The 22,751-nt window shown below is 38.6% G+C and overlaps 1 protein-coding gene across 1 annotated transcript; it reads right to left on the bottom strand.

Annotated features, from left to right (window-relative positions):
• Positions 1-5,244: 5,244 nt before the first annotated feature.
• LOC143028918 (transient receptor potential cation channel subfamily A member 1-like) lies at positions 5,245-22,359 on the bottom strand. Its single transcript, XM_076191271.1, has 7 exons — positions 22,263-22,359; positions 20,343-20,388; positions 11,386-13,086; positions 10,006-10,494; positions 9,623-9,908; positions 8,873-8,986; positions 5,245-7,674 (listed from the first exon to the last, which is right to left on the bottom strand). Exons 1-7 carry the CDS (start codon positions 22,357-22,359, stop codon positions 6,931-6,933), a joined length of 3,477 nt encoding a protein of 1,158 aa, XP_076047386.1. The 3' UTR covers positions 5,245-6,930.
• Between the last annotated feature and the right edge of the window lie 392 nt (positions 22,360-22,751).

Consider the following 22,751-nt stretch of genomic DNA (forward strand, 5'->3'; position numbering starts at 1 on the left):
GATATACTAAAATTGAAAGACAACATGAAAGTTTTATTTTTCTAACAGAAGTTAAGACATGTTTATGCACAGCTCTTTTAGAAAAAAACTTCTGACTTTTTTATTTGCAAAATCTTTCAAAACGATATAAAATTCAATGGTTTTAGTAATGCTAATCACTATAGACAGCATCGCCAAATTGTTTAGTCTCTCTTTTGAAATTGTTGACCGTAAGTATCTTTCAATCAGTTTTAGTTTTGAGAAAGAAATGTTTCGCTCGATACGATTGTTACGGTCATTGTTAAGTAAATCACCAAAGCAATAAGAATATTAGGAAACACTATAAATTGATTGTTTACTACTAGATATTCAAACAGAACTTGAGGCTTATCGACACTGAAGGGAAGAGAAGTTTTCAGTTTCAAGTTCTTCGGCTAACAAATAGCCATCCACATCTTTGTTTCAGTAACTACCCCTTCATCAGTGGTGAAAGCTACTTCACTGTATGCTGTGTGTTTCCTTATTTCCGCCATTTGTAAGCTTTGAAAGTTATCAAGAAAGCCAAATAATTTGACGTGGTTTTAAACTGCTTAACTCTAAAGATGCTGTCTAGCACTAAACTGATGCACTGAACTATGTGCACCTCTTTTGAATCAGCTAAAGCTGTTTTTTTTCTCTTATCAAAACATTCTCTTCCTTCTACGTAGTTTTTTTCTTGAAATTATCTCAACTCCAATGGTAGTTCGACAACTTCAGACAATTCATTTGCGCCTATCAGGACATTAAAACTGCTCTCTCTATAAATTCTTAGCCATGATAATAGTTTTTCAAGTGACTTTATGCCTTCATCAATGTCCTTTGTTTTACCTTGCGCTTCCTTGCTTACATAGTTAACTTTAAAAAGTACTTCAAGCCAATATATATATATATATATATATATATATATATATATATTTTTTTTTTTTTTTTTTTTTTTTTTTCTTTCTTTTTAGCGGGTTTGCTAACGATTCAGCTTCTACTTTTACCTTGGGCTCATCTGTTATCTCTGATATTTCAACAAGTGCAGTACATACTTCTCCAACCTGATGACGAATGGCCTTGACATTATAACTCCGACACCACCACCTTGCATTGCTCAACGGTTTCATTGATAACCTGGGTAAATGTTTGTAAAAAACTGCCCACTGATAGCAATATGTAGATCCTTTGCAAGGTCCCCCAAAATTTGTTATAGCATATGGACAAAAATTGGCTACATCTCCAAGTAAAAGGTTATAGTTGTGATATGCAGTGGGTACAAAGAATGCTCTTGAATTATTCTTCAATAGCCGTGCTTGTAGGCAACTTCAGTTGTGTGACCTTTCATTTCACTACCATTGTCGTACCCTTGGCCCTGAATGTCTTTCACCTTTCTACTTAATTCCTCCAGTGGTTTTAATAATGTTTTATATTAATCTTTTTCCTGTGCTATTTTCAACTTACATAAACTTTATGAAATGTGCACTTGTTTTGATATATGCTGACCAGCTGGCTGGGTCATCATAAATGTTGATTACAACTCTTCTCAAAGATGATCCATGATGGCGTAATGCCTGGGCTTTGTCTTTTTCGGCTAAAAGTGGACTTTTCGCTTCGGTGCTGTCTTCTGGTGTGTTGAGATCGTTTTCAATTTGATTCACAGCTGCGTCATTCTTTTCTGATTTATTGCCAGTTTCATCATTGTATTCATCAATTGTTATTGGACTAAGGCTGTATCATTTTCTGAAGAATTTCTGTTGTCTTCATCCTTAGTACATGAGCGCTTCAAAGATATTCTTTCATTTTCAGTTACCATAGCCTTAGCAAGTGCTCGTTTCCGGTTTCCGCTTAAATATTTACACCCTTTGTCTCTATCTCTGCGCTTGCCATGATCTATGGGGTTTTAAGATAAACAATGACAATAAACTGAAAAAATCTTAATAATTACAAGTCCCTACACTGAAAAATTATAAGTATGTTCATATATGAATATTATGAATAAAGTAAAACAATTTCAAACTCTTCTGCATTCTGAAGGAATTTCCGAAATAAACTAATGTAAATTATCTATATTTTTGCAGTAAAAAAAACATGAGCTAAATAGAATCTAGATCTACTTAGATCTAGAGATTACATAGATCTAAATCTGCCTTTTTGAATTTTTGGTAATGGTGATTTGGTTTCACAGCCTTAGGTCAAAAACCCACGTTTTGTAAATGATATGCAAATTTTAAGCTGCTAATTCTCCAGGCTATATATTTAAGGTAAAAAAGGTAGAATAAGTATATTTAGAAATATTTAGCCTTAAATTTTCACATAGAAAAATACTTTAGTAATTTGTCATAAAATTGGACTTGGTATCCCTGATAACATGTCTACGTTGTTCCATTAGTGGAACAACATTGTCATCGTCGTTGGTAAAAGTATGACGGATTTCATTCACCCCGAGAAAAAAAAAAAAAAAAAAAAAAAAAAAAAAAAAAAAAAAACATCCGCATGGTGAAGCTAAACTATCTTCTAAATCACAAAAACATCAAATAGGCTATATTAAGCCCTAGGAGTGCAATAACAGTAACAGTAGCCTGGTGCTCTTTTGATGCTAAATCAAATCACCACAAAATTTTGAAACAATGACAGAAACAGCCTTGCCTAGAATATCTGGATCTTGTAAAGGTGAATAACCCCGAGATACACACGCCCCTATAACTGAATAATTTTGGATACCAGCTCATAAAGATGTAGGTTATAACCCCCACAGCGACCTAACCTAGAATAGATCGACTGAAACTAACCTAGCTTCGGGGTTATTCATCTTTATAAAACCCGAATATCCTAACCAATTCCATCTACGGTCGCTAACATTGTCATAGATTCTACGCTTAGGTCTAATCTATTTTCATGTTAATACTTAAGCCTAGGCAATAGGCTAGGCCCTAGGCTAGCATGACGTTATCTCAATCTCATATTAATGTACAAGTCCTCTTATTGATTAGCCTATAGCCTGAAAATCAGACGGTTGAACACGGTAGGTGTCGGTTGCTTGGATAAGCTCTGCTACTAAGCCCCTTTTTTCGCAAGATATACGGTGTTCCTATTATTCGGAGTTGGCCGGAAGCCGTGTTAAAAACTCAGTGCAACGTGCAGTGTTATCAGTGAACTTTGTTGTGGAACTTTACCGAAAAAGTGATTAATACTCGGGGAGGGCCTCCCTGATCGAATTCCTTACATCTGCGCATGCGCAGTGCGAGGTATTTGACGTAGATACCCACCTTATGGCTATGTCACTCACCTGGTAAAACTACTCAAGTTACAAGTGCTGCAGACTTGCCTCGTAAAATGGAATACACAGATCCCGGCTCACTTGCAAAAATTGAGGCGGATCTTGTATTAAGTGATGATGACGACCTGTCACTGAAAAACTAGCCTCGTATTAGTTATCACGATCACCGACAAATGGCACCAGTCAGTCCATCCCCCCAGCCTATGGACTTCACCAACACTTCCGCAAAGCGTCGCATAGATAACGATTCCGATGCCAATAGCGAAGTGTCATCTCTTGCTGCCAAGGCCACCAAGAGTGGCAAGGCTATGCCTCTGCGAGACACTACTACACCCATTCCATCACTCTCTGCTACACAGAATACCACTCCCACACCCACACCTTCACCTACTTCCCTTGCCTTTGAACCCCCCCCCCCCGTTCCGAGTATGTCAAACTGCAATTCAGAGGAAACCCATGAGTTATTGAGAAATTAAGATGGCTTTCCGAAGTCGTAAGAATGTTCGGTCTTAATTGAGAACTAGCCGAGGTCAAAATGTCAGCTGTCACATCTAGTTATGTCTATATATCGAGACGCCGACAGGACATCATAGGTGAGGTCAAGGATGGGGCGATTTTGTCGTTACCTCTTGATATACAAGATTCTGTAGATAGACCGCGCAAGTTCCCCACATATCTCATCACTCGATACCCTACTGATGTTGAGCCATCCCTAGCTAAGGAACTAACAGGAGTATATTCTGTACGCCGTTTTCTACAGAATAAGGTACCCATCAACAGACTTGTAATTACGTGGAGCCTACCTAACCCACCACCATCCCACATTAACTTTTCCTTCCTTCCTTGCCTACCATCATGTGAACTCCGCAAAATGCCTGACGAAAAGCCATGGTGCTTCAAATGTTGGGATATTGGCCATATTTCTCGGTATTGCAATGCCCATGAAAAGTGTGCATGGTGCTCAGCTGAACATGACTCACGTTCCTGCCCTCATCGTACTCCTACAGCAACCACAGCACCTACCTCTGCCTCGACATCATCGACAGACTCAACAAAACCACCTACACCAGACAAGTCGCAATGCAAATGCCCGCGATGCCAAATGCCTGGGGTTAATGAATGGCATGGATGTGCCAAACGAGTATGCTTGGCTCTGAGTACGCAAACTCCACCGCCACCACCGCCGCCATCCACTGCTGCCGCCTCTCGACAGATCATTACACTCCAAGAGGCCGTAGAATCTCTCAAGTCTCAGTGTGTCTCCCTCACAAATCGTGTTACAATTATTGAAACTCGATTGGATAGCACTGAAGCTCGCTTTGATTCTCTTATGACCGCCTTTGACTCCTTGTCTACACGACCATTGGTTAACGATACAACACTCAAATCGCTCGTGGATGCCCAGCAGGCTATCATCGCGTCAACCTCTGCACTTACTGTTAAATTTGACTCGCTCGCTACTCGCCTCGAGAAAATTATTGCCTTCACTGTGGACATACTTTTGTTTTGTATATAATGTTGACAGTGATATTATTAACACTGCTGTTTTATACATGCTGTTGTTGCCCCTGATTGTATCACCATGTCCTCCACCACTGTGTCCCAACCTCTGGAAATTTGTACTTGTCTACAAATTGCCGCCTCAGTCGAACAGCGTGTCCTGTGAGTCACGATTCTCATGTAAATAGTTAATTACCTGTGTACTAGGCTTGCCGCTCTTTGAGCGTAATGAAATTATAAAAAAAATCTATAGCCTGTTTTGATCTTGATAATAATGATATATATATTTCATTAGCTCTGGAATATATCTATTTTACTGGGTCAAATGAATATGAAACAGGGAATTTTTGGCTAGGGAGACAAAGGAGGCCGATAGCCAGTAGTTTAATTGAAACATACAACCTAAAAACATTTCACAATCAGTTAAGATCAATAACTACAAGAGCTCATTGACAAATCCCTTAGATGATAAGGACTACAGTATTATTACTTTCTTACCAGTTTAAACAAAGTCCGTCACAATGTTCTCTGGTCAAAGCTTGGACTCGAATACTTCCGCGCAGTGCCCAATTTGATCAAATCTGTCAAACAGGCTTAAAACCAGCCCTGCTTGCGACATCGAAAACAGACAATTGAGTTTGCGAATTAGTGTACGTGTTGACGACTACATGCAATTAGCCTGGGTTTCTTGTTATACGCAATAAGACGTCACTGGTGTACCACAGGCGAAGTTGCGAACCACGGTCACTGCTATTTAATGTATTTTCCACTCGTTACTCCTTGTCCACATAAATTGGTCACTCCGGAGTCTCTAGATTTGCGTTGGATTATTGGTTAATGATCAACGATTATATGAGTTTCATAGGTCTATTTGGATTTTGATAGGTAAGTGCATATATCGCCTTACTACAAACTTTGTCAAATTTACTCGTGACAATAAGAAATTAACATCAGATATGCACGTCTTAATGTCACAACAATATAGTTGTCCAGCAGCCCTGCGTGTAAGTGGCTAAGGCCTAGTCATAGTAATCACTTACGAGTACATTTGGGTCTCTCGGATATACAGGATTGCCAGACTTAGCCTAAGGTCATAGGTCATATCTACACAATATATATGGAAGGTTGTGTTAAGGCATAGGTACATATGTGAAACATCTGCATGCTACGATAAGTTCAGGAAGAAGATAGGAACTAGCTACATAAGGAACATGTAGGCACACGTGCCACTGACGTGTTGGCGTGAATGCGTGCCAAACGTGCCTCAATAACTGGGTCGCGCACGAGAGGAAGGTGCCTTTGACCTACTTGTGCCAACTACACACGAGCCAGTTACGCACATCTAAAATATTGCGATATACTTTTACAATGTTGCCTTATCACTATAATATATATTACAATATCACTATAGTAACTGCAATACTTGTTACAATATGACTACATGTGTTTGGACTATCATAATATAATTTACAAAGTCACTCCACCATCAATCTACTATTGAATATAGATCAATCTACCGTATTAAATTTCTAGTGGAGATATTCCCGGTGGACGAAAATTGACGTAATAATAAGTGACAGGAGTCCAGTGTTGCCAAGCCCACCGAGACTTGTTTCCGTTAATTGGCACCTCACTCATAGTTAGCAAATTCTCATTGCCAGGAGCATTGTTAAGGCAGAATCGCTGTACAGTACATCACACTATTTGCCTAATGCAAAAACCAAACAACATTTGAATATATTTTTTCCAGTGGATATCTACAAGAGTATTGTTGGCATCGCTTAAATGGAATTCTGAGTTAATGACCGATTTGTGTGAAATATTTCAGTTAGCAGAGAAGGCTAGCATAAGCTCAGATGCAGTGTTTGTATTGTTGCGATTCTAAAGCTTTGTCAGTTGCCTCAGCGCATAATTCAAAAATTACTCAATATGATACTCGGTAGTTATAACTGGGAATTACTCTGCCTAACAAAATTCTAATAGTTTGAATGATGGTATACACATCTGTTTATTCCCAAGACAGAATTCCCAAGAATTGTGCGATAGGTTTGTGTGGGAGGTGAATTGAATCACTTAGAACAGCCTAAGAAAGATTATTGTGTAATATCCCTTAACGATTACAGAAATATTCCTGCTATGAACTACTCAGTAATTTATTCTGTCAAGATCGCCCGAGGTAGTGGGAGGTTACCTGTTGCCCTACGCGTGGCGGATAGCTCCTCCTTCAGCTCATCTATCTGATCTTTTAGCTTATCCATCCTGTCACAAAGGTCTAGAAGGCTTTGCTTGCAATCAGCAGAACCTTCTGAGAGGTATTTGCTTCCTTCTTGGTCTTCCTGTGACCAGAGACTAAGGTTAAGCTTCTGCAGCCAATTTTTTGAGCTTCCATCATCAGGAGGATCTAAAGCTAAGAACTTAGGGACACACATCTCCAGTATCAAGACCCACTGAGCTCTGGATGCAACTCGATCAAAGAAGGCTCGTTGTCTGAAGTTTTCCATCAAGTCATTTGGCTTCATGATGATTAGATTTACAATAAAGCTACCTATGGTGATGATAAATACCATGAAGAATATGTTCGTGGTGACAGGGTAAGCCACACTATCATCACCCAAAAACATATCATCGTAACCATAGTCTCCTAGCATTAAAACGACCGTCTTGACCATAGCCTGAGGAATATTTTCAAAGGCCTTCTGGTTCCAGAGTAATAAGTGGAAAGTAAATGCGGAGAGAAGAATTACAGCGGATATGCACAGGAGAAGCCTGAGGTAGCTCTTCATGAAGTCCCAGGTGATGGGCAGGATGAAGGAGAGGAGAGGGAGCCGAAGGAGGGCTTTAATGAAGATGAACCATCCTAGGAGGACAGCCACAATCCCCGAGATCCACTGGAAATCCTGTAAAGTCATACATAGCGATGGAATTGTCGATTTATTTTTATTTTTATTTTTTTTCCCTCTTTTAAAGTTATACTGTCGAAGGATCTAACTTTCAACAATACAAGACAAACTGTAGATTCTTGATATCAAATATTGAGTTTACAATTTATGTATATGGTAAAGCTGGTGTCTTTTGCATATAAAAGGTATATAACAATCAATAAAACTACGAAATAAGAGGAACAAACCTTATGACATTGACGGTGAAAGTAAGACGAAAAAATTATCTATATACCAATAAGTTTCTTCCCTCTTATAAGGGAGGTAGAACGCCAAGGCATGCACCCATCCTCACCCATCCTACTCCCACCAGTCATCCATTTATTTCCCTTTCATCTTAGCTCCTCGTGGATACAGGGTCATCCCTCCTCCCCGCCCACTCACTGCCCGGTTTAGAAGCAATGCAGCAAGACACAGCGCGTCTACAACAGGGCCCGGCGTTTCATTTACACTACGACCTTCATTCCTTGTCCCCTCGTGCGAAAATAGAGAAGACGAGGAGAAATCCCTTTAGGCCACGTCAAAAGATTGAAAGTGAGAGCAATTATATAAACAATGGAAATGGTGATGGCATCATTAATAGACATAGCAATGGTGACGAGGAGCAAGCTCGGGCCGTCGTCGTTGATTTACTACATAGTTGTGGGCATGGGGCCTCACGCAATGGCAAATGACATAACCCCAGATCAATTCAGAAACTTTCTCATTCCCTGACTATAGAGATGCAACTTTCTAGGATAACAGCAAACCCAGAAATTGCATTTGTAGTGTATCTGCAGTTAATTACTCGATATGCCCAATTATTGTTGTGTGCCAGTTGCACAGAACTATAAAAAAGTTATATATCCCCAAAGATTGTATGTTTCTTTTTTTTTAGGGGGGTGGTGTAGCAGTAATCAAAGATAAAGAAATGTTACAGACAAATGTTTACAGAAATCTGACATATGTTGTCTTATGCGCATTATTACCTCAACCGTCATGTTAATGTGAAAATAGTCTTCACATAGGATCTCATACTCTGATGGTTAATGAGACAGAAGCTAAAGTATCCACCCTTGTGTCCTGATACTGTATTGAAGCATTATTATAGAACAGACTAATAAGCCCAAACGTCCAACCAAGTTTCTTCACGTTGTAAGAATTCTGAAGAACTTACCTCTCTGATACCCGTGCGGAGACAACACAACGTCCAAGGTGTTATGAAGGTTAACGTCGTCACTATTCTTAGGAATTTCGGCAACCACCAATGACGCCAGTACCAACGTCCAAACTAGGTAATTCAAATGAAGAAAAGAGAAATTAGTCATTCTTAAATAGAGCGCTATAAATCTATCAAATTGAGTATCTACTTCTTGTATTAATTGTCTCTATCAGCCAGGGTTTGAATGAAAAATCTTTGGGAAAAAGCCTAGAAATGTACGTTTCTGTTGTTACTACTACTTCAACTAACACCATAACGGATGTGCAGGTTGACCAGCTTGTTGAAGTTAAAATAATCAATTTGCAGAAAATGACATAACTTTAACACCCATTCATCTTCCCTCTCTTAAAAAAGAAAGGGAAAAAATGAGAAAGATTTATCTCTACTAAATGTTTAATTTATCGAATGAAAACTTCATGATTTCTGTATTCCATTTTTTTTTTTTTTTTTTCCCATTTGACAGTGGTACTTCCAGAAACGCAAATCCAGCGCATAGACTCTTCACCTCTGAATGGTTCTCCATAATTGTTTATCTGGGCATGCATGCGAATAGAGGCAAGGATATGCATTTACATGTAATTTTTGTATAATTTCTCACAGTCTTTCCAGGCGTATTCAGCTAAGACTCAACTCATCAACTAATGATATTTTTTATGAATTCTGAAAAGTTTAAAGAAAGAGTACAGGTATAGAAGAATAACTTACACGCATTAGGAAATATATTTCTGTGACGATGACGATAACAAGAATTACTGCAAGACAGACGCTGACGCAGATGACCCTCGGCGACCACCGGGGGACGACGTCGCTGCAAAGAACGGTTTCGTTGACGAATTCCGGACCTGCCGAATAGTGTGGCGAAGACATCCTCTTTCCACAGCTCAAGATTGCACTTTCGTCCACATTTCTTGTGCATCCAAAGTCGGAGACATTATAGCAAGTGGGAAAGCCGCATATTATTTCTCTTCCTAAGATGTTTTTCTCCCAGTTGCTGAAAATAATAACTGCAAGTGAGGATAACTGACTGCTTGGTTGTTGAAGATGGAACATGCAAATGCACTTACACTCAATTTTCTTTTTAACCGTACCTTGTGATGAGGGCAAGAACAGACAAAAGAACAACGAAAAGAAGCTCAAAAGCCAAATAGATGTAAAATCCAACGGCGAAACGCAGCCACTGGTTGAGGATCCAGACTTCAGTGACGGGGTGCTTTAGAAGATCCAGTCTTTTGTTGACTACCATGTTCACCAAAGGGTGTTCTTCGAACCACGCTTGGTCGCTGGTATAACGAAAGCAAACGTCTTCCGAAAGGTTACCCGATTCCTGATTGGGATAGTTTGACTCCTTGTGTTTATCTGGAAGGCACAAGGAGTATCGACCGGGTGGAGTAGAGTGAAAATTAGTTAAAAGAGACAATCCCAAGGCCCTTTCATCTAGAGTATTGCATTTGTCAAGGATAGTCTGGGCATGCTGAGGATACTTCTCTACTAAGTAAATGAAATTCTTGCTTGGTCTTTGCTTATCCGTTACTGCGTACTTCCACCATGAGGACTCAACTAGAGCTTGAATAACTATTCTGAAACAAGAAATGCAATAATGTAATCAATACCAAATGCCCATAAGGGTGTTACTATAACACAGTCAATTATCAAGATTATTTCCATCCTCCAGTTTCACAAACATTGCGGCAAAAGGGCCTTTTTAATATTGAATAAAATTGTCTGGAATTAGCCAGAACAATGTCATTAAACTGACCACCAGACTGAAAAAGGTCAGCGTACAACTCTTGCACTTGTTTGATGATGGCCACTAAGGCTGTATTCATTGTGAGCGAGTATAGCAGGAACCCGTAACAGCAAGCGGAATTGTCCATATTTCGTGAGGTTCCAATACGTATAAGGGACGGGAATAGAAAAAACAGGATAAAAGAACAGACTTGTAAAAAGTAATTAAAAGAACGTAAGGGAGTAGAAATGGAAATGGGAGTGACAAGTAGTTAGAAAGGAAGAAGTAAGTGGTCGACCTGCTGCTCAACGCAAGTTTCACTGGTTATCAGAAACTCTGATGAAAAACTGATAAGCCTTGCCTCGAGAAATGGAAGAGCACTGGGTTGATCATTGTAACTAGTGAAATTCTATATGTGTGTTTTTCTGCTGCACCTATATTTTGGAGGACAGCAATGAATATAAAAATCGATGAAATGATAGACTGGTCTAGAAAGTTATAACTGTCAAAATAAAAATCAATACTTATAATTCAAATAAATGCAACATTATATTGTTTCAGTTAGGTCCTACCTCACCATTTTATTATGGGGATATTTCAAAACTTTTGTACGCTTACTACAACGGGTCGTGCTACACTTGTTCACAGTAAAAACTTAAAAAAAAAAAAAAAAAAAAAAAAAGTAAAGTATTTTAGAAACACACACATCCATACTGAAGCACTGTTGGGCCAGAGTACTTACAGTCTTTTCCTATGGAGAGCTTCTTTCAGGTGCCTATGAAGACGAACTTCCAAAGCTTCTCGTCTTTTCTTGATTACTAGATTTTGGATTCTCTTCAATGGCATGTTTTGTAATAAGAATCTGTACACATCATCATGTTTTCCTTCGAATGCAAAGTCTAGAGGAAGAGTATCGGTCTTGGCCGTGGTCCAGAGTAGAGACTGGCATATATGAACAAGAACCTTGCAGGACCCCAATGCCCCAGAGGCGGCGGCCACATGGAGCACGGTTCTGTCTTCCTCATCTGTCGTTTTCTGTGTTGTACCTGTATTTCTTGCCAGCAGCTCAACGCAATCCTTATGGTCCTTCTCAGCAGCCAGATGGATAGGAATTTGCCCCTTAGCGTTCTTTGCAGAAACCCTGGCGTGCTTCCGAAGGAGGAGTCTGCAGCATTCCACGGACCCCTGAGCGGCAGCCAGATGTAAAGGTGTGTTTTGATTCCCATCTTCTGGACTAGCCAGAATTCTTTTTTCATAGAGTATTTGCTTACATACGCTGGCGTTACCAGTGTTAGCAGCAAGATGGAGTGGTGTCGTCAGCTCTGTACTAGGTAGACTACCCGAAGCTCCTTTCTGACAGAGAGCGATGCAACACTCAGTGCTCTCATTGGTGATTGCGTGATGGAGTGGCGTGAGACCATTTTCATCTTGATCGTTCACCATTTGCTGCATAATATCCTGCTCTAGAAGGAAAAACAAGGTTTCCTCGGAGCCTCTGCGTGCAGCTAGGTGAAGTGCATTCTGACCTTTCCTGTTCTTGAGGCGCAAATCACCCCCTTTTTCAGTACCCAGTCTTATACAGTCTGGTGACTTGTTGGATGCGGCTTCTAAGAGGGGAGTGTACTTTTTATTGTTATAGACATTAGCATCAGCACCGACTGAGAACAGGACTTCTGCTGTCCTATGAAATTCCCTTCTGAAGGCGAAATGAAGGGCTGTATTCCCGTAGTTATCCTGGATGGAGATGGTGTTTACATTCTTCATGAGAACGCAACATCGGTGGTGACCCTGCCTGGCTGCGAGCATCAGAGGTGTTAGGCCATTACTTTCTTGAGTCTTCAGCTGCTTGACGGCCACCTCCTCCAAAAGAAAACGGGAACTTTCCGTACAGCCTCGCTCAGCTGCATAGTGAAGGGGGATGCGCTTTTCTTTATTCACAGCTTCCCTATTGGATCCTCTATTGAGAAGAAGTCTAGCAACTTTATAATTACCCTCCTTCACGGCAAAATGTAAAGCTGTAAACTTCTTATTATTTCCAATATCAATGATCTTAATATTCTTGTTCAAAAGTCGCTGACAGATCTCTGCATTACCTTGTTTTCCCGCCAAATGCAAAGGCGTGTTACCATGGTAGTCTCGCATATTAAGTTTGATGTCATCACTCTCTAAAAGCTCCGAACAAGAAGCGACGTTCCCTTTCTCAGCAGCAATATGGAGAGCTGTTTGCAAATTTATGTCTATCCCATTTACAGAGAATCCATGACTTAGGAGCAGCTTGATGATCTGTGGGTTCCCTTTTTGTGCGGCCAGAGTGAGTGGTGTAGTTTCATTCCTTAGATAAGATTGTTCATTTTCTCTATAATCTTTTAATATGGAAACACAAGAACTTAATGAGTCTCTGTCCACAGCATCTAGCAGAAGATCGTCGTAGCGAAATCGTACTCTGGAAAATACATTTATTTGTAATTACATTGACACACACACACACACACACACACACACACACACACACACACACACACACACACACACACACACACACACACACATTGTCTGCGCCCACACCGCTGCTTCAACTGACAGCATTTTCGACACACCAGACAATGTTGTCGCCGCCTCGAAGGCGTATGTATACACTGCTCGGCCCCTGCACACGGTGCCACATGCTCAACCCCAGCTAAATGTATAAACTGCAACCAAGATCACTTTATATTATCCTCAAACTGCACAGTACACCAATTTGAAAAAGAAGTCCTGTGTCTCAGAGACTCAGAATACAACAGCTCCAGAGAAGCCCAAACACAACTACGATCCTGTATGAACAGACCAGGTGTCACATACACAGAAACACTACAATCGATCAGACGAACGCCCCAACAGTCCCTTTCCCAAGCATTCACACCAAGAAAGACCACCCACATAATACAAGAAAACTCTACACAAACTCCTACACCCCCTCACCTGTATCACTAGATACAGGCCGGAAAATAAAACAAGTTAAGCAAGCTAGAAATGACTGTACAAGAATCCGGAGGCAGTAGGAAAGTGATTTTGAGAGGTGTGCTGTAGATAAATGCAGAGATCAATGGTAAATTAAGACATCGGGAGGAAATCACCAAACAAATAGTGGGTGATGAGATTTTTGAAGAGGTTTCAGCTCAGGAAGAAATAATAAATTGCAGTTTCTGATCTGTATTCACAAAGGAGATTATTTTTTTAGAGGAAGGCCAGGAAAGCAAAATTTCTGGTTTGGAAAATGGAAATGTAGAAGTGAAGGAAGTGTTCAATCTTTTGCGATCATTGGATGCGAGAAAAATTTCAGGAACTGACGGGACCTCGGACTGGATACTTATAGAATGTAGGGAACAGCTGGCGAACAAGATTCAGTCTTATTGTATGTTCATTAAAGGAAGGCATAGATATGGACCAAAGGGTCTCCTGTCGGCATGCTCCGCCTTTGTAATCCTTTGTACAAGAATGGAAAAGATTTAATGTGGTGCCAATTCACAAACGTGGAAGTAAGGAGGCATCACTCCATTATAGGCAAATCCTTGAAAATATTTCCCAGCCATAGTAAATAGACTATTCATTTTGCTATAATCTGTGCGAAAATATCTTATGTTCATGTTTTACGGAGTGAAAGAATCTAGTGCAAGTTATATTTTAGCAATTCTTGGCATGCACTCTGTACTTACCCTTGCCTCCCTTGCAAAGCTGTTAACAGAAAGAATAAAAGGTAAATCCTTGACTATTGAAGGGAGGCAATTTCTTGAATAAATAGATTCAATTCAGTATAGCCAATATAGAATCTCTGGAATGTGGAAGTTAATTTTCATATTTTCACTGCATATTTAAATGTGCATATCATGCCTAACTCTGGAAATTTTACAGAATACTTCAGCTCCCTGACTTCTTTAGTGGGGTACATTTCATTTCAATCTTCTTTCTCTCATACCTAAACATAAGGTTTCAATGTTCGCCCCAGGCTTTGGACTTCTTCCTCTTTAGCTGATTCATCCTGGGAATTAGTTTTCATGTTTCCTGAACAAACCGCATTTGCTAGTTGAGCAACCTACTCATATTCCTGACGGTCTTGGAAACAGACGCAACATTCTAGATAATTTCTTTGCCACGCATCTACTTCTTACTTTTTTTTTCTAATTTCCTCTACGTTGAGTACCTCCGATGATAATCTCATATCTGTTACTTGTCATATAAATACACTACTGCCTGAAGACTCCCCCCCACCTCCTACAGGCGACTTCTTTATTTATTTTTTTTCTGTGCTGCCGATAAGAAATTTATAAAGCTGTATTTTTCTGGTTTCTCGAAGAAAGACTACTGTTTTTGAACCCGAGATCCTTTGGTTATTGCAGATAATTTTGGGTATGGAGGGATACATTTTTTCTGGCCCTAAATGTATAAAAAAAAATAGTAAAAATAATCACACACCTTTCCTGATCCTAGAAAAGAGTCCTCACATTCCCATTCCTAACCCGAAATAATAATTATGATAATAATGCTGATTATGATAATAACAACAATAATACTAATACTAACAATAGTAATGACAACAATAACAATAATAGTAATAACAATAACAATAATAATAATAATAATAATAATAATAATAATAATAATAATAATAATAATAATAATAATAATAATAATAATAATAATAATAATAATAATAATAATAATAATAACTAGCGGAACCCGTGTAAATTACACGAAAGAGAAGAGGGTAAATCATTGCATCAAGATGGCAAGAGAGGTAGGATATCCTCTCCCTCTGTTGTCCTTCAGGGTACACTATAATGTCACGCTGGACAGGAGGTGCTCCATCATCACCAACAAATATTGCTGCAATTTCATCATTTGTTGGATTATTATATCTCCTCGCATCAGGGCCGGCAATAGATTGCATGGTTATTTTTGTGGGAGGGATATTTTGTAATGTAGCTCTCTGTTGCTCTTCAAGTTCGACAGTTCTCATGTTTTATATACCACTACATAAAGATTATCGACCACTGCTTGAGATATTTTTTCGAAAACTGAATATAAGCAATTAGAATTTTGATTAGCATTTGACCTCAGATTTAATGCTTCATTTGTTTCAATTATATAGAGCTGTCCATATTTTCTTTCTTCATTTTCATTTGATCTTCGAGACCTTCCAGAAGTTCGAGACCTTCCAGAACTTCGAGACCTTCCAGACCTTCAAGAACTTCGGCACTTTCGAGAACTTCGGCACTTTCGAGAACTTCGGCACCTTCGAGAGCTTCGGCACCTTCGAGAACTTCGGCACCTTCGACAACTTCGGCACCTTCGACAACTTCGGCGACTTCGAGAACTTCGGCGCCTTCGAGAACTTCGGCGCCTTCGAGAACTTCGGCCCCTTCGAGAACTTTGGCACCTTCGAGAATTTCGGCACCTTCGAGAACTTCGGCACCTTCGACAATTTCGGCACTTTCGAGAACTTCGAGAACCTCGACACCTTCGAGAACTTCGGCACGTTCGAGAACTTCGGCACCTTCGAGAACTTTGGCACCTTCGAGAACTTCGGCAGCTTCGAGAACTTCGACACCATGGAAGGTCGTTGCTTATGATGTAAGCTTGACACACAAAATAAATAAATAACACACACGCTATCGTATTATTATATAGATAATAATAATAATAATAATAATAATAATAATAATAATAATAATAATAATAATAATAATAATAATAATAATAATAATAATAATAATAATAAAGTCTACGGAACAAACATGCCTTATTTCAACCATTCAGTTTTGCGTGACACACAAAATAAATAAATAACACACGCTATCGTATTGATATATAGATAATAATAATAATAATAATAGTAATAATAATAATAATAATAATAATAATAATAATAATAATAATAATAATAATAATAATAATAATGATAATAATAATAATAATAATAATAATAATAATAATAATGATAATAATAATAATAATAGTAATAATAATAATGATAATAATAATAATGATAATAATAATAATAATAATAATAATAATAATAATAATAATAATAATAATAATAATAATAAAAATAATAATAATAATGATATAATAATAATAATAATAATAATAATAATAATAATAATAATAATAATAATAATAATAATAATAATAATAATAATAATAATAATAATAATAATAATAATAATAATAATAATAATACATAAATACATACATACCGGTACATACAACATTTTCCCCCTAACAAGGGAGGTAGCCGAAAAACAAAGGCATAAAATTCACTCCCACGCATTCCATCCCTACATACTCCACTCCCGTTCACCCCAATCCCTCCCTCTTATCTTGGCTCCTCCTGGATGACGGTTCATCCCAGCATCTCGCCCACTACCCTGGGTCAGAAGCAATGTAGCAAGATATTCACAGCAAAGCCGCTTCATTTAATCGGCGAGCCCCCCTCCCTTCTATGTCCCTTTATGCAGAAAAAGAGAAGACAGTGAGAAATCCCTTCGGGCTACGTCAAAATATCGTTCACGCACACTCCCTCATCACCCTATCCTCCACCCACACCCTTCCATGCATCACATCATCCATACACGACCATTTTCCACTCACCCCTATCTTCTGTCTTCTCCCTTCCTTCCTCAACAGACATCCCCTTCTTTCCAAATGCTCCTTTTACCCCATCCATCCATCTCATCCTTTGTCGCCCCCTCATGTTCACTCTTTCCATCTCTGCCTTCCACACCTCTTTTATTAATCTTTCTTTTCATGTGCCCAAACCATCCCAATACCCTTTCATCAACTCTATCTTCCAATTCCCTTTCCATCCCCGCTCTTCTCCTCACCTCGTTTCTCACTCAATCCAGCCTAGTAACCCCTATCATACTTTTCAGGCATTTCATCTTAACCACATCTAAGCTCTTCCTCTCTTATGTTCCATGTTTCTGCCCCGTACAGCGTTGTCGACACAATTACTCTTTCATACAGTCTCCTCTTATCATCCATTCCCAAATGTCTATTTCCCATTACACTTTTTTAATTCCCCAAGGCATTTACTTGCTTCCCTCAATCTATATTCTACCTCCACCTCCACTCCTCCCTTTCCCGCTACATTCGCACCCAAGATTGTAAAGTTACCCACTTCCTCCATTCTCTATACATTAATACTCACTTCCAATTTGCTGCCATCCTCTTCCCTTGTACATCTCATCACATTAGTTTTACCCACATTTATCTTCAACTTCCTTCTTTCGCACACCTTCCCAAACTCTGTCACTAACTTCCTTAATCCCTCCTCTGATCCCGTTACAAGCACAATGTCGTCAGTAAACAACAACCTGCTTATCTCCCACTTTTCTCCATTTTCCTTAACCACCTCCAATCCCTGGCCCATTACCCTTATATTTACCTTTCGCACCACCCCATCCATGTATAAATTGAACAGCCAAGGCGACATAACACACCCCTGGCGAAGTCCCACCTTTACCTCAAACCACTCACTCTCTCCATTTCTAATTTTAACAAAGGCTCTACTATTCTCGTAAAAAATCCTGACTGCTTATAACAGCTTTCCTCCCATATATCTCCAATACCTCCCACAGTGCCTTCCTGTCTACCCTGTCATAAGCCTTTTCCAAATTCATAAAGACCTAAGAAAACATCCTTACCTTTTCCCAAAGCTTTCTCACATATCTGCCTTAGCACAAAAATCTGATCAACGCAACAAAGATAAAAGGGACGGAGATTAGAGAGGGCGGCGTTCCCTTCAATGTCCTTAGCACCGTGAGATGCTTATCTCTCCCGCAATTGAGCAAACTCGGTCTTCTTCTCCAAGTGCCAGACACTAATTTGAGGTCTCAATTTTTTCTAACTTTAGTCATTTCAGGCGCTTAGCTAATAATATTTCCAAGAATATCGTTTCCCTTATTACGTCTTTTCCACTGTACCGCCAGTTTTGTTACTGTTCCTCCCCCCCCCAAAAAAAAAAATATATATATATATATATATATATATAATAAATGAAGAAAATAATGAATGGATAGATAGATAGATAAATAATTAAATAGATAGATAAGAATAGATAAATGAATAAACAAATGAATAAATAGATAGATAAATAGATTATCAAGAATGAATAAATGACAACAAACAAAATATAAAAATATATAACTAAATTAAAAAACAAACAGTTAAACGAATACATAAATTTACAGAACAGATAGATAAATGAATGAACAGATAAATAGATATATAGATGAATAAATGAATAGATTAATTAATGAATAAACAAACAAATGAATAGATAATATATATACATATATATATATACATATATATATATATATATATATATATGTATATATATATATATTATATGATTATATATATATGTATATATATATATATGTGTGTATATATATATATATATATATATATATATATATATATATATATATATACATATATGATAAATAAATGAATATATGAGTAAATAAAAAATAAAAAAATTATCTTAGGTGCGCCAAGATCATGACGGCAAGAAACCAAGAAAGAGAAGGAGATTAAAGCGAAAAAGTAATGGTAATGGAAAGGTCAAAGCTTTAGGTCACCGAGCATAAAAGATAAACAATCATTTCACCGACTTAATCAGCAATTAATCTTTTTTCACCCCGTTGCGAAAGCCAACCTTTGCAGACACATCTACCTTGACAAAAACAAAACTAAATATGACCACATCTAGTTTGGCAAAAGCAAAACTAAATATGCTCATTACAACCTATTTTGGCGAATTAGCCCCGTCTACCTCTCTCATTTTTTTTATCCCAGCCGATAGATTATCACGACCTACTTGTTCCTCCGACCAATCATTTACTCTCGCTATTTCACCTAGCAATCACGTGAGCCATGGATATAAAATAGAGTAAAGGAGGGGCTTGTAAACCATTATTTGTGGAGAGATAGTATACTCTTGTCAATGTATCTTGATAAGTGCAGCCTGGGGAAAAGTCTTGAAACACCATAAGAACATTCTTATCCAAGTACTCCTTTTACTGCTGGTTATCTGATACATTTTCTGTACAGTCACCTTAGAGCAGTGGTTCTTAAAGTTTTTCATCCCCGACGATACCCCAAAGTTCGACTCCAAGTCAAACTGATACCCTCACCCTGTCCAATATTAGCTTATTCCTCACTAATTCTAACTTTTGATTGACAAAAAAAAAAAAAAAAAAAAAAACGGCTACAAACAGCTGGTTTCTAGGGAATTTTTCATTCTTATTTCCGGTAAATTAATGAATAAAGTATTATTCTTACATGACATTAATAGCAATAGTTTCCAGGATGACTTTTAGGATACCCCTCCAAGAACCGATTTCGATACTCCCTGGGGCTAGTGAGGCACTACTTTAAGAATCCCTGTCTTAGAATAAGGTGTGCTTTCTTGTACAGCAAAAAGTATACGAAAGACTAATTAACAAGTGCTACATCTGCAGTGAGAACTATTGCATTAATTTTAACCACAGTGTGACACATTCTTATTGACATTACTCTCATGTTGTCTCCGCTGCATGTGAAACTTGAATATATAAATAGCGTATGTTAACAAACTGATATGAAAATTAAGTCAGTCTACATAACATGCAATATTTGATGAAATTAGATAACACAATCCATTTTACGAACTTGTTCGTTGGGAGATGTTGAGGGAGATGATCCTCCGGGCCGATCGCTTACGTCGGTTCTGCATTCGAATAGAAATGAATTAACACATGGAAATATGGATGTATACATACAAAGAAAGATCATGCCGACACGAGACCTTTTGGTACATAACTAGGTCGGATGCGAAAAAAGTAAATAAATAAATAAAATAAATAGATAATGATCAATAACAAACAAACAGGTAAATAATAATAATATATAATAAATAATGAATATATAGATAATAAAATATAAATAGATAAATAGCAATGAATGAATAAACAGTAACAAGTAAATAAATAAAATAAATGTCAAGCATTACAGCATAGTGTAGGTGCTTATCTACTAGTAAATGAATCTTAAAACTTAGAACTGTGCTACATAGCAGTACCTCTGCAGGAAGTTTATTCCATTCATTTACTACACGGTTGGCGAAGTTGTTTCTACCCACTTCCAAATTAAATCTACTTCCTGACATTTTGAGGCAATTATTTCTTGTCTGGTTCGCATTCAGTGTGAACATTTCGTCACTTTTGATGTTAATTTCCTTTGGAATCTTAAAGACCTGTATCACATCACCCCTGAGCCTACGCTTTTTTAAGGAAAATAGATTAATATGTTTTGGTCGATTTTCGTATGATTTATTTTTTATATTTGGAATCAGTTTTGTGGCTCGCAGTTGTACTTTTTTCAATCTGTCAATGAGATTCGGTGACCATACGGAAACAGCATATTCCAAATGTGGACGAACTAACTATTCATATAGCTTGTTAACAAAAGATGGACTTTTAAAATTAAAAGATAGCGCAATCAGTCATAGAATCTTTTTTGTTTTTTCTGAGGCGAACATACACTGCTTTGATGATTTGAGATCATTACTGATAATTATGACAAGATCCTTTTCACTATCAACTTTTGTTAACGAATTTCCAAATAATTTGTAACCGTACTTATTTTTACCTCTGTGCATAACCTTACATTTACTTGGTTGATTTCATTGGCCACTTTTCAGACCATTATTGTAGTTTATCTAAAGATTCTTGAATATCTAACTGGTTTAAGTGATCATTTGCCATTCCACACATTTTTGTATCATCAGCAAATTTGGAGATAATAGATTTTAGTCCGTGGTCTATATAATTTATATATACTGTAAATAGAAATGGCCCTGAGGAACTCCACTCGTAACATTTTTGCATCTAGAAGTTTTGCAATTTAGAAGAACATACATTCGTGCATGCACATTATATATATGTGTTTTGACCGGTGACCTGTGGAATTGTAACCTAAAGTTGCCCCATATCTTTGACTAATATGTAATATACCTTTCTTGCCCAGATATTATGTTCACCGGTGAGTCATCTTGGTTTCTTGTACTCTTGTATTTTTTTCTCTTTATTAACAGAAGGGAAGTACAGGTCAAAAAATAATGATTTTCTTAACCTCTCCTCACCGGTATTTTTTTTTTTTTTTTTTTTTTTTTATAAGTGCTCAGTAGTAGCAACAACGTTGCATCAGCACCGGTTACTATAAATGATAACCCTGAAGAGCGGCCGTTTTCGCCTCTGACCGCATGTTGGCCACCGCCGACCTCCTTGTTTGCTGGCCAAGGCCGCCGCCGCCACCCTCCCTGCCTGCTGTTCACTGCCGGCCCGCCTGCTGAGTCGCCGCTACCTGTCCCAAGTCGCCGCTACCTGTCCCAGTCTCCTCGCTAAGTCGCCGCCGCTTGTCCCAGACCGCCCGCTGAGTCGCCGCCGCCCGCCCTGCCTGCTGGTCACCGCCGCGCCGCCGCCGACTCCCCTACCCAGCGAGCCGCTGCTACATGCTGAAGCTGTCCAGCCGTCCGCCCTGCCACCCGTCCTGGGGGACTGCCTATAGAGAGCTGACTGCCGGATCACTTACCTGTCCATGGACCACTGAATGCTGGCCCACCAGCCTGCACACGAATCACGGGTGTCAGCCACAGGACACGCACTTGCATCCAATGACAAAGTTCCATGGTATCGCGTTACGCACGCTCTCCAGCGACTAAACCTTCTTCAGCAAGAAAGGACGCTTCACCAACCAACATGAAACCAACAAAATCTGTGTCGCTCCTTTCTCGTTACTGGGAGTGGGGGTGGATTATGTAGCCTATAATCACCCCTTGGCTTTGACTAATATGTAATATGCCTTCCTTGTCCAGAGATTATGTTCACCGGCGAGTCATCTCGCCCATGTATACACTTGTAATTTTTTGTTAAAAGGAGGAATGTAAGAATTAAACATAAATTTTCTTAACCTTTTCCTACCGGTATTTACTAATGGTAAGTACCCAGTAGGAGCAACGATGGTACTTCAGCGCCAGCTACTACAAAAAGTCGCTGTCAAAAAGTTCACTAAGAAGGCATG

This window comes from Oratosquilla oratoria, chromosome 10 (genome assembly GCF_046742065.1).
Source record: "Oratosquilla oratoria isolate Oo_2021 chromosome 10, ASM4674206v1, whole genome shotgun sequence".
NCBI classification, from domain to species: domain Eukaryota; kingdom Metazoa; phylum Arthropoda; class Malacostraca; order Stomatopoda; family Squillidae; genus Oratosquilla; species Oratosquilla oratoria.

Excerpts from the sequence above, each read along its gene's own strand:
- LOC143028918 (XM_076191271.1), bottom strand. The coding sequence starts at position 22,359 with ATGGAACTTTGTCATTGGATGCAAGTGCGTGTCCTGTGGCTGACACCC. Across the intron at positions 10,495-11,385 it reads GCTCTCCATAGGAAAAGACT|AATAGTTATTCAAGCTCTAG; the intron begins GTAAGTACTCTG and ends TTCTTGTTTCAG. Across the intron at positions 9,909-10,005 it reads GTTCTTGCCCTCATCACAAG|CAACTGGGAGAAAAACATCT; the intron begins GTACGGTTAAAA and ends TATTATTTTCAG.